This window comes from Zootoca vivipara, chromosome 4 (genome assembly GCF_963506605.1).
Source record: "Zootoca vivipara chromosome 4, rZooViv1.1, whole genome shotgun sequence".
NCBI classification, from domain to species: Eukaryota; Metazoa; Chordata; class Lepidosauria; order Squamata; family Lacertidae; genus Zootoca; species Zootoca vivipara.
Window position 1 is genome coordinate 65,436,549 of NC_083279.1, and position 12,749 is coordinate 65,449,297.

General features: G+C 40.5%; 1 protein-coding gene across 11 annotated transcripts; it reads left to right on the plus strand.

The window, feature by feature from the left end:
* Positions 1-276: 276 nt before the first annotated feature.
* Positions 277-12,348, plus strand: CGGBP1 (CGG triplet repeat binding protein 1). 11 transcript variants are annotated; one of them, XM_035115871.2, is made up of 4 exons: positions 280-363; positions 5,793-5,846; positions 6,844-6,984; positions 7,755-12,348. In XM_035115871.2, exons 3-4 carry the CDS (start codon positions 6,979-6,981, stop codon positions 8,271-8,273), a joined length of 525 nt encoding a protein of 174 aa, XP_034971762.1. In that variant the 5' UTR covers positions 280-363; positions 5,793-5,846; positions 6,844-6,978; the 3' UTR covers positions 8,274-12,348. The 11 variants fall into 11 exon arrangements, with proteins under 11 accessions (XP_034971765.1, XP_034971762.1, XP_060129656.1 ...); XM_035115870.2 differs by having other exon boundaries at positions 283-437; XM_035115874.2 differs by lacking the exon at positions 6,844-6,984 and having other exon boundaries at positions 277-363.
* Positions 12,349-12,749: the final 401 nt, after the last annotated feature.

Consider the following 12,749-nt stretch of genomic DNA (forward strand, 5'->3'; position numbering starts at 1 on the left):
CTTCAAAGTAAACAATCTCCGCCTCCTCCCTTGTGAGTGGGCCGCGCCATCCCCCCTCGACTTCCGCCTCCTCTCCTCAGCGACTGGCGCGAGCCCCTGCCACTCTCCTCGTCGCGAACCGCACAGTACGCCGTTCGCTCCTCCCTCCTCTCGCATGGGCTTTCTCCCATTTTCCGACGCGTTGATTGGCGGCGGTGTTGTTGGGGGGTAAGTCCCGCCCCCTTGGGCTGAGCCGGAGAGAGGAAGCAGCTCTGTCCAACCGCCCTCCCGCCCCCCTCCCGCCTTCCCTCCTCCTCCGGTCTGTCTATCTGTCTGGTAGGCGGCTCCGCCAAGTCTGCTCCGCGCTGTCGCGGGACCTGGAAAGTAAGCGCGGAGCGGCAGGTCGAAGCTGAGCCCCGGACCCCCCCAGGGGACAGAGCAGGCGGCTGTCAAGAGCTGTAAGAAGGAGGTTGGGCGGCGGGGGGGGGGAGGGAAATGCCCCCCATCTCCACCTGGGCGGGGAGACATAGCATTGGGGTTGTATGGAGAAAGGGGTGGCTAAGATGGGGGTGTTGGGAAATGGCGGGTCAGGGGGCGCAGGAAATTCTGTCGAGGGAGAAAGAACCCCTGAGATTTGGAAGCGGCGAGTAGACTACTAAAGGGGGGGGGCTAGGAAGGAGGTGTGTTGGGGGGCACACGTTGGGGCTTCTCGTTAAGACGAAGCCATTGTGGAGCATAAATGTATCTGGTGAAGAAAAATCTGCACAGGGAAATATAACGTGGAACCTCTAAAGAGCCACTGAGAAAGAGTTTGGCACTGTGGTGGCGTAAAATTCACCGGAGAACAACAACAACAAATTTTCCTGGTGAGGTATCATAATGGAGCGTTTATTGGTGGGTACAGTTCTGGAAACGTTTGCAGGAGGTCCTTGTCCACTGACTGGTGTGATGATCCAGGTGCTAGTGTCCTATGCGTATAGTACTAATGCATGGAGTAAGCTCTGTTGAATGTATTTGAATTACCATACTTCAAAGTCAACAGTAGTAACCTGCCTAAGTTTGAACTGTAAAGCTGTAATCTGATATAGTACACTTCTCTGGAAGTTAAGGTGTAGGGAACTTAGTGGGGCTTCTGCACTATGTATACTATATTTTGCCTCCTGAGAGCTCAGGGTAGTATTTGTTCTTGCACAGTCTCTCTGAGATACATTAGTATGGATTGTAGGTGTTTTGTTTTTTTTTCCTCAGGGCAGCTTTCAATTTTATTGATGTCCACTTAGTTTTGGCTTATCTTGGAGACTTCAGTACTATTATGGTTCTAGGCTTTTCACAATTGTTAAGGCATTGTCTGGCCTGGATTCTGTGCATCTTGTTTTACAATCTAGTTCTCATAGCAATATTGATAATAGGAAAATGTATGAATTGTATTTTACCTGAAAAGCTGATTCTTTCACTAACCCTTTCGTAGTATTTACCGGTGAAACCAAAGCTGGTGCGAAGAGGAAAACACTGTAATCTTTTAAATTTCAAAATTATGATTATTATTACAGACAAACACCCAAATGAATCTGGTGACAACTCACATATTGACCCAAGATTATGCCATGAAATAATATCTCCTGCCCTTCATGCTCTAGAAATAGAGATCTCACATTTGAATTCTCATGAATCCATACTATTTTTACAGCTGGATCTGTAAAACCCACCATTTATTATAGTCCATTCCTATACTGACAGACTGTACAATTAAAGGAACCCTCTCCCACACATGCACACATGAAAATCTAGCATTTTATGACAAAGCTGTGGCACAAAAATGCAGGTCCAGGGCATTGGTTGCACGTCTGAGACAAGGCTGCTCTTTTGCTTAAAGTCAGACTCTCTTCCCACCTGCACCGTCCCATCCATCTTCGAGGCATAACTGAGAGTACAGCATAATAAATAGTTCACCTAATGCTCTACACTACAACAGCATCATTCTGGAAAATACAGTTTAAGACACAAAACCAAGTGATTTCTACTAGAATCACAAAAATACACTGCCTCACCGTAGCTTGCAGATTACAATGTAAAAAAGAGAGAGCATAAATTCAATATATTGTGGCATCCTCATGTGCAAACAAAAAACCAACAAAAATAACAAGGAATGGATCAGAGATTCTCAGTTTTTATAAGTACCTATCCTATAGCTGCTGCCCAGTTGCAACTCATATCAGTATCCACCATCAAAAAACAAACACCTTTATACCCAGCTTTGTGGTATCATTATAGCACAAACACCTTGATCACACATGGTTCAGCCACAGAATGTGTGGACTAAACAGCAAGTTTGCCCTTGCTGTTAAGTAACCACAAGCTCCCTTAGATATCCAGGAATTGGGACAGGGCTTTCAAATCAGAAAATATGGCTTCCAGGAACACATGAGGAGGAACTGTTCCGCAAATGTGCACTTGCTAAATCTGGGAATGGAAGCCTCGGATAAGAATAATGAGGACATTCTATGGCATTTGCTTTAACCCAGGAACCAGTGACTAGACTGTAGTCCCTCATTAGATAAAGTTCTACCATTTCCAGCTTTTTCTTTTTCAGTTCACCATTCTTACTACACCTGGGCTATTATGTCTGCACAAAATCGCATGCACCAGATTAATTCGTATAGAGTAATTTCCCAGTTTTGTACTCGCACAGATTAAAATTCTCACTCCACTCATAAGCAGACATTGAAAGAGGTGAAATAATTCTTGGTAGCCACTGTAATTATGACAACATGATGAAGATGCATTGTTAATCTGTGTTAAGTGACCTTGAGTGACCACATTTAGGGCATGCACAGGCAACTGATGAAGTGATCTGCTGTGTACGTCTTCTGAGCTCTTCTGGCAAATGAGCAAGAGAGATTGAAAAAGCTCATGTTCGGCAGAGGATAGGGTATGATGTTAGGATAATTCCTTCTGACATGGGTACATGACACCATTGAACTGCCCCACTGACCAACCTGGCACCCAAATTCTACACTAGCTTCAGCCTCCAGCATCCCACATTACAGCAGTGAATAACAGTAGTCCAGACATGAGGGCCCCAAAGCATAGACAACTGAGACTGGGCTATCCTGGGCCAGGGATGACTTGAGCTTGCAAACTGGCATAAGCTGGTCTTAAACACTCTTAGCCACAGACATATTCGAATCCAGGAGTACTGTATTTCCAGACTACAAATCTACAAATTTCTTCAAGGGGAATGCAACCCTGCCCAGAGCCAGGTTTCCAGACACAGGAACTGCTCACCTACAGCACCTCTCAGTTTTGTGACTCCCACCTAGCCCATCACTGCTTTCAGATACCAGTTCACCAGCTTCACAGTCTTCCCTGATTCAGATGAAATGGAGAAATAGAACTGCATGTCACCAACATAATGTCTCTGGATGACAACTCCTAGCAATTTCATACAGATGTTGAATAGTGAGACATAATGGACTCTTGGCTTAAAAGCTACATTGCTGAGAGTTTTTTACGATTGCTTTCTGGTAAGGACCCTACAGGTAGGAGCAGGACCATCCCATTAGAGTGCCTCCTTCGAGTTTCTCCAGGACACCATGGCCAATGATGTCAAAAGCTACAAAGATATCAGAGAGCTAAGTATTCCAGGAATTATAGAGTGGAGTCTCTTCAATGTGCAAGAAATTGAGTTAAGTGATAGAAATACTCAATTGAGGTGATTTCAGGATTTACAAATTTTGAGAGGTTAATCATGCATAAGAAGGACAGTAGAAGATTATCACTGTGCAGAATTTGGCTACAAGGTTGGTAAGTGAGGCAGCCCAATGGGACACCAGTCCTGAAAGCACTGCACTGGCTACCACTGAATTACTGGCATCCAGGGTGTTAGTATTGGCATATAAATGGGACCCAAGTTCCTAAGAGAGCACCCTCCCTAATATCAACCATCTAGGTCCCTAGAATTGGCTGGTGAGGACTTGGTGGTAATGCTGTCACCGGGAGCTGCCCAGTTGGGGTTAACTGGTAATAGGGCCTTTTCAGTGGTGGTTCCCTGTTTAAGGTAAAAGTAAAGGACCCCTGGATGGTTAAATCCAGTCGAAGGTGACTATGGGGTTGCGGCGCTCATCTTGCTTTCAGGCCAAGGGAGCTGGCATTTGTCCACTGACAGCTTTCTGGGTCATGTGGCCAACATGACTAAACCGCTTCTGGTACAACGGAACACCATGATGGAAACCAGAGCGCACGGAAACGCCGTTTACCTTACCGTCACAGCTACTTGCACTTGCGTGCTTTCGAACTGCTAGGTTGGCGGGAGGTTTCCTGTTTGTGGAATGCCCTCTCTAGTGAGGTGCATCTGTCTCCATTGCTTTTAAATTTTGGACTAAAGAGTACTGGATGAAATATTTACAGGTAGGTAGCCGTGTTGGTCTGCTGTAGCCAAAACAAAATATAATTTTTTTTAATAAAAAAAAATCCTTCCAGTAGCACCTTAGAAACCAACTAAGTTTGTCATTGGTATGAGCTTTCGTGCGCATGCACATGAAAGCTCACACCAATGACAAACTTAGTTGGTTTCTAAGGTGCTTCTGGAAGGAATTTTTTTTATTTTGGATGAAATATTGTTTTTAATTGAAATTTGTTTTTAGATGTTTTCACTTGTAATAGGTTTTGGAGTGTTTTGACAGTGTTGTTTTTGAATTGTGGATGTGTTTGCTGTCCTGGGCTCTTTCAGGAGAAAGGCTGGGATAGAAATTCAATACTTAATTAATTAATTAATCAGTAATTTGGCAATAGGATGGTGAAAAACGGCTTTATGAAATTGTTTAGTATGTGAGAAGGAGTGAATTAGGTATCTACAAATGTAAGTTTGTTTGGGGCAGGAGCGGGTCCTAGAGTATATCTTAAATTTGTTACAGGTAGGTAGCCGTGTAGTCGAAACAAAATAAAAAAAAATTATTTCTTCCAGTAGCACCTTAGAGACCAACCAAGTTTGACAAACTTGGTTGGTCTCTAAGGTGCTACTGGAAGAAAAAAAAAATTCTTAAATTTGTATTTGCCTTGTGAATCTCATGATATATGCAGGATTATCCTAGATTTGAGAACCTGAGATAGGAAAGCCCCCCCCCTCCCCATTAGCTGAATGCAAGTGACAGTAAAAAGTGCATTTGGAGTTTGTTAAAATAGATCGTCTGCATAAGTTTTGGAAAGGTTTCTTAGTAAGTGGTTTCTCTCAAAGGCAGAATAAGTAAGTAGTGCCGTTGAGCAGAATTTGGAACAGACATCCCATTTCAGCTTGAATCCACTTTTATTATTCCAAGAAAAATGATTATCCAAACAGCAACTGAATATTCCAATTTGCTACTTCTGTGTAGCAAGTAGAATTTCTCCAGCTACACTGCCGGACTTGACAATGGCCTCCTCTTATACGGCAATAGGGAACTTGATAGAATTCAACCACTAGGTGTCACCCTTTACCATTCAAAGAGGGATACAGCTTCTTTGCCTGATAAGCTTGTGATTTGTCAGTTCATTTTGCTTGTTAGTTTGTTACCAATGAGCAATATCAGTTCATCCTATCTGCTCAAAATAATATATTGCTTCCTCAGTTCAAGAAAATAAATGATTTAAAAAAAAATAAATATAAAAAATTGTGACAATTCCCATCCACTCCTTTCTGGCTCATTCAACATTTAATCTTATTAAATATTTTCTGGTTGTGGGGATTGGGGCGGGGGGGGGGGAATAGCAAGAGAACCAAGATTAGGAGATTACTCTTACTTTTCCATAGATAATGAGAGGACAATTTTTACTTTCAGGTCAATCCTACTTTACTCAGGAAAGTAATTGCATCTGTTGGAGCTTATTTCCAGGTAAGTGTATATAGGATTGCAGCAGAGTAACTAGGATTTCCTTCTGCATATACCTGCATCAAATTGTACTGACTGTGATAACATAAATACAAAATGCTAGTTGTGTAGTTGATCATAATTGGGAATTTTGCAATATTCATTTAGTAATTGTTCATACTGGGGAAATGTGTTTCTGCTTAGCGGCAGTACTGCATTTCTGAAATCATAGCAAAAATCAGGTTGGGTTATCAGAGCACTGTAGCAATGTCTCTAAATACTGAAAATGTCTGCCTAGTTTAGGGTGCTGTGAATTTAATTCTAATCCATCTGAAATGGACTGGATGTTGTGCTTTGATTCTGCCCACTATCACCGTGCTTTAAGGCATTTCTGCATTTCCTTCTCTTAAGGCTCAAAACCAAAATAAAAATAAAAATGGGGAGAGATAGTGAATGCAGGAATAAACCACAAAGGAAAAGTTATCAAAGCGCCAAAAATATTCCATTGTTGTCTGAGGTGTTTTGGAAACAAGAAGTTCAATCATCAGGGCAATCTACAAATATAGCAAAACATATATCTAAGTAATATTTTGAAACTAAACCTATTTACTTTTATATGAATAAATGAATAAATCTTTTTCCACTCAGTTTTGCACTGGAACAAGCAGTTGGGCTTTATACTTCACTGTTAATATTACCTTAATATATCTCACAAACATTTACATACAAACCACTTATCATAAAAATAATAAGATCTGGTTGAAGTGCACATGTTTGCCATGAAGGTGGTTATTGTTGGTATTCCACATTTCAGCTGAGAAGATTCTTAGGATGGTATATTCAAATATACAAAACATTGCAACAGCCATAAGGCCAGCCATGTAAAACAAATATTGAAACGTGACCATAAGTGTTAGAGATATCTGAAACTGTTATGCTGGTGGAAGTAAAATACTATGCAAGCCGTTTCATTCAAATGTTTTAAAGTACTGTGACGTGCCCTTTTCTTTCTCAACTGCAGATGGAAGCAGGAGTTGGATTTAAGCTTCTTCAGTTAGTTTAGGTTCCCAGTTATAATTCTGTGAAAGTTAGCCTCTCCGTAACAAACCTGAGCCGTGTGTGGAACTGGAGCACCTGATAGAGCAGTGATAACACCATGGAAGTACGTTTTTCACTGGGAATTGCAGCTGATGTTCATAACTTTAGTTACAAATAATGGAAGTATGCATCATATTCATGAACAAGATAGCTGCAAATTACTGTACATTGCAGTAATGTTTGTTCCAAAAAATTATAATTTATATGCTTTTTAATTTATATGCTACATCTCCCAAATCTATTTTTAAAAATCATGAAAACTCTATTTTAACGAGAACCTTGGGCCAGTCATCAGTGCCAGGGGCCAACATGTGACTTACACATGTCTGTCTCTTACATAAACATAGGGCAGTATCCAACTAAATAGGCCCTTTAGTGCAAGACTTCTGGCTGTGCAATGTAATTTCTCTGCCCTCTCCTCTTCCTGCTCACCCCATAATTCTGCTCCAGAGAGTTGGAAAACCTGAAACAGATTTAGGAGGAGCACAGGGAGAGGAGACTGTAGGAAGTTCTGTTGTGTAGATAAAAGTCAGTGCGCTAGTGGAACTATTTAGATGCATACAGCCCATATTCTTTAAAAACAACCTTCCCATAATAATTTTGCTGTTGTTCACAAATGCCACAGTGTGGTATAATCATCTTGTACAGAATACAACATTTTTGCCTGCAGTCGACTAGTAGAGAAATCGGCATTTGTATCTCTTGGTGTAGGAACGTTCTTGTGACTGAACATTCTGGTATTCAGCTATACCCAAATAAACAAATCCTGCTGTTTACTGGAGACTGCACAGGGTGAACATATATGTAATACTCTATCTTGTTTTTTGTTTTAAGATCAGTTTACTGAAGACTGCAATGGAACGATTTGACGTGAAGCCACCTCCCTCCCGGAGCCGTTCTAAAACCGCTTTGTATGTGACTCCTCAGGATCGCGTTACGGAATTTGGCAGTGAACTGTATGAAGACGGGGGGAAACTGTACTGCACATTCTGCAATGTGGTCCTGAATCATGTTCGCAAGTCCGCCATCAATGACCATCTCAAATCCAAAACGCACACCAAACGCAAGGGGGAGTTTGAGGAGCAAACCGTCAGGAAGAAACCGCGAACTCTGACTGCCTCTTTGCAGTGCAACAGCGCAGCCCCGACAGAGAAGCCCGGTGTTGTCCAGGACTTTGTAAAAATGTTTCTGGAAGCTAGCATTCCCCTCGAGAAGGCTGATCACCCAGCTGTGCGAGCTTTCCTCTCTCGCCACGTGAAGAATGGGAACTCCATACCCAAGGCAGACCAGCTAAGAAAAACCTACTTGCCTGATGGGTATTCACACCAGCTTCTCAAGTCTGAAGACCACTGAGTGGAGGAGGCCACTTGGTTCTAAGTGTGGAGTATTAACAGTTGCATAGCAGTGACGTGGTTTATTTTTATATTCATGCACATGCAATGTTACGTAATGGTTTTTGTATTGTAAAATGACAATCTACTGCAAAACGCAACAGTGTGCAACAAATTGTTGGTGACTCTAGTATTACAAGAGTTTGGATCTAAAATGTTGTTGAGCTCCTTGAGAAAGGGGGTGGGAGTGGGGGGAAATGGCAGAAAGGTGCCATGTTGCTGAGTTTGTACAGTCCAGTGCTAAATCATTATTGTAGAAAAATTCCTTTGCTCGCTTTTCATCCTCCTGCATTACCTGATAATTGCAAATGATCAAATTAGGCATGGTCAAACTCAATAGTCTAATTTCTGGCTTTAACATGTATTCATATGTGCCCAATATGCGTGCCCCTTATTTTCAGCATAAATTTATCTCCAGCATAGCTATACTTAGTGATGCCACAGCAATCCTGCAGGCTTGATTTCCAATGCAAATGTTTCCGTTTTTCTGGTTTGCGCTATTATCCTGAACCCACTTTCTGTCTCGTTCTATGTGATTTACATTCTGTTGGATGGAGAAGTTTTAACTGGTGGCTGGATGTGCAAACTCTTGCCTAGCTGTTGAGGGTTGAAAGGATGTAGATGTGCATCCCATTGAAAGCAAAGAGTAGCATCTACTGTTCGATTCTCATTCTGCTGAGCATCCCTTTTGCGTACACAGTCCCGAAAGCATGAATATACGACATACTCCACAGAATTAAAGTGGCAGTTTCCCCACATCCCTATTATACTACAGATCAGAGGAAAGCTACAGGACTGTTAGAGTAAAGTTACACAGTCAGCTGCCTGTAGATGGCAATGTTTTGCAAATAATGGATATAAAGAGAAGTTGTCTAATGTGCATTTCCATTTCTCCCTGTTTAATTTCAAAGCTGGCTCAAAAAGGTGTTTTTTTTTTAATCTACGTGAATATCTCATGTTTTTGAACTTTGCACAGTTTAGGTCTGTGTAATACGAACTCCTAGAGCTACTGATACCTTTTGCTTCACTGTCTGTTCTTTTTTTAATGAAATGTTTTCCAAGGAACAAAGCATCATTAGGAATTTGTAATTCATGACTAAAATATTTCTTCATGCATTAGCTAACAGTAATTCCTGATCCCACCACAGTTAAGCACTTTTGGTTCCCATTTATTAGAATGGGAGAGTTTGCCATAACTGTCTTTCCTATTGCTTGAGCTTTTAAATGCATAACTTTTAAAAGCATCATGCCCCAGACATTTTACTTTTTCTTGGTGGAATTGCAAAGGAAACAAAGTAGCTGTTTCTGGCCTGTTTTTATTATTATTATTAATTAGCATGCAAATCCCAAAATCAAATAGAAAAGAATGCGAAACTTCACCATAGACATCTGGTTGGAATCAAATGATGGGTCCATTTCTTTCCCCACACTTTCCCCTCCTTTCTTGCACAAACAGATAAGAGAGCAGAATAAGCAGTTTAAGGAACATGCAGATCCACTGGATGGTTTTGACGTAGTCACACAGGCAATATTGCGTTGAAAAGTTGCATAGAGTTTGCAGAGGAAGTGGGTGTTCACCAGTGTAGACCCATTTAAATCAATTGACCCAAGTTACTCTAGTAGGCATATAGTCTTTACGTTGGAGATTACCCAGGATCTGCAATGCCATGTTGAGCTTGGAATTGGTGAATATAGCCCAGGATCTGGTCTGCTTGGCTTATGAAAAACACTATTATCCATATTTAATCCATTTTTTTGCTCTCATGTTTGTATGAAATTGCATAGGTTTCATCTATTATAGGTTTCCATATATTTGGGGAGGAGCTTCTGCGTGTACCCCACCCCACCTGCCTTTTCCCTTTTCTGTTTTCCTCCTGCCACTGCAGTTGTTGCCAAAGTACTCTGATATTTTGTTTAAAGAATCCAATAGAACCCCACGTATTGCTCCTAATGTTACATCTGCAGCATGGAGGAGAACATTGGGATTTTCTTTCTTGGGCTGAACCTAATCAGCCCTAAGCTTAATTAACTCGTAGCTGAACAAAGGAGCACAGCCTTAATATTCAGTTCCAGAATAAAAAACAGTTACTGGCACACAGAATGTGTGTTCCAGTATAGACTTCCTGCACAATAGTTCTCTTATGCAGAGGTGCAGTACTCTAGTGCAGCATTAAAAAGAAATGTGTTACTCTGTTGGACTGGTGACACTGGTGCATCAGTTTCATAGGCAGGCCATCGTCAAGTTTTACGATTAGATCAGCTTCCTTGCCTATGAAGAAAGCTCATAATAATGAATTGGGAGTAGAAAAATGTCCTGTTTGGGTCCATAGCAGATATTCTGTTGAAAATGTTTCTCATTTAATTTCAGATACCTTATATTTTTTAAAAAGAAACATTGCTCAGTAATCCACCTTGGTCGGAGAGGACTGCTGGAGCAAGTGGGTAGTTCTCTTAAAAAAACAAACAAACCTGATTTCATTTCATTTCATTTTGCTTATCTACTAATTCTAGTGAATTAGTAAATAGGAGACCTTAATGCTGTGCCATTAATATATGTGTACTTCATTTCCAGGCTTCCTTATATGATGTCAGAAAGGGAGTAGGTACCTGTTGTGCATGGCAGTGGGAAATGCATGTGCTGTACTCCTAGGATATTTGTATTGCTTTGGTTCTTCTATTTGTAGAGCACAAGGAAATGCTAGCAAAGAGAGGGGGGCGGTATGTGTGCATTTCCACCCTTTCAATTAATGTACAGAGTGGTGATCCATGAATTGCCTTGTCCTTCTGAAACTTAGTATCTCACCACAAAATACATTAACTACCCCTGTCCTAACTTGGCTCCCTCAAGATGTTGTTGGGTTCCAACTTCCACCAACCCTTAATGGTTTAAGGTTCAGAGATTATGGGAGTTGTAGTCCACCAACATTTACCGGTAGTTGGCTATCATTCGGTTTAACAGTTCTTGTTTGGCCCATTACATTTTAAGTGAAAAGACTGTGCATAAGTGTGCTATGTAGAAGAATGGAAGCTGCACCATGATGCCATTAATCCAGGTGACTGGTACAAATCATGGAAAGAAGTAACATTAGATTCCTTTTCTTTAGGATATTAAATCACTATTTTGACCGTACCAATGAAAATAATTGTTGAAAGCCAGACTTCTGTAAGCATAAAATGGATAGTTTACCTTTGCACACGTTATTTTCATGTTATTTGTGCATGTAGAACTTTGAACTGAAATAAGTAACTAGTAGCAACCTAGCCAAAGGAATATGTTTTACAGATTGGTCTGAGTAGTTGCCTAAAAATGATTTGGCTTTTGAATAGCTATTGAAAGCCACAGTCCTGTACATGCGTACTTCAACATAAGTCATGTTGAATTCATGGGACTTGCTTCCAAGTATAGGATTTGGCTGCTCATATGTTGTCAATTGACATAGAGCAGAAACTTGAAATCCATCATTTTGTTGTTGTTCTAGACTCCATTGAATACAATACTTCTTTTGTGAGACAGAAATGTTTCTAAGCTTTCTTAATGCTAAAAGGAGTATCTGGTTGAGAAAGAGCATACGTTTACTGAAGCATCCTTCACAATCAGATGTTAACATGTTGTACAAACCATCCAGATTGGGTTGGAGATGGAGGGTGCTAATAATGGGTTGAATCCAGGCCGAAAGCTCAATCCTATCCATGTCTACTCAGAAGTGAGTCCCTTTGGACTTACTCTCAAGTAAGTGTGCATTAGAGTACAACCTAAATTAGTTGCATTTAGTTCCTATTGAGGTTAATGGAACTTAGGTCATGATTAACTTTTCACACTTAACTCAGTGGAGCAATATATTGAGTAGAAATGCATTGGATTGCCCTGTAAGTATGAATCCAAACCAAGGTGTTACTGTTCTTCATATAGTTGTCAAGACATACCTAATTGTCTTTTGAAAACTGGCTCCCACAAAATTTCAAAACCTGCATTTTTATGAAGTTAAAAGTTCAGGGTTTTATATTGATTGTTATAATGGATTGAGAAAACTTTTGACCTAACCTGTCCAGTTTACAAGAGATAGCAAAAATAGTTTCTGCCAACTAGGAAATGTTCTTATGCTACTTAAAAATCCCTAACTCCCTAAGGGTTTATTAAAAAATAAATTAAAAAATAGTCTATTACAACCATGCAAGGATAGATAGTGGCGTAGTTAAACTGATTTTGTGTCTCCATTATAACTTTTTTTCCTTGAGTGAAATAAGGAACAAAATAACAGTGTGCTAACGATTACCATTTATTTATAGATATATATTGTATGGATAATCTTGCTATCCCTTTTTACTGTTCCATCTTTGAATTTGCTGCTAGGATATTTTTGTTTGCTTATGCATGTTGAATATTCATTGTCTTTATGTTTTTAAAGTTCTGTGTTAACTTTACAAAATAAAGAGTTTT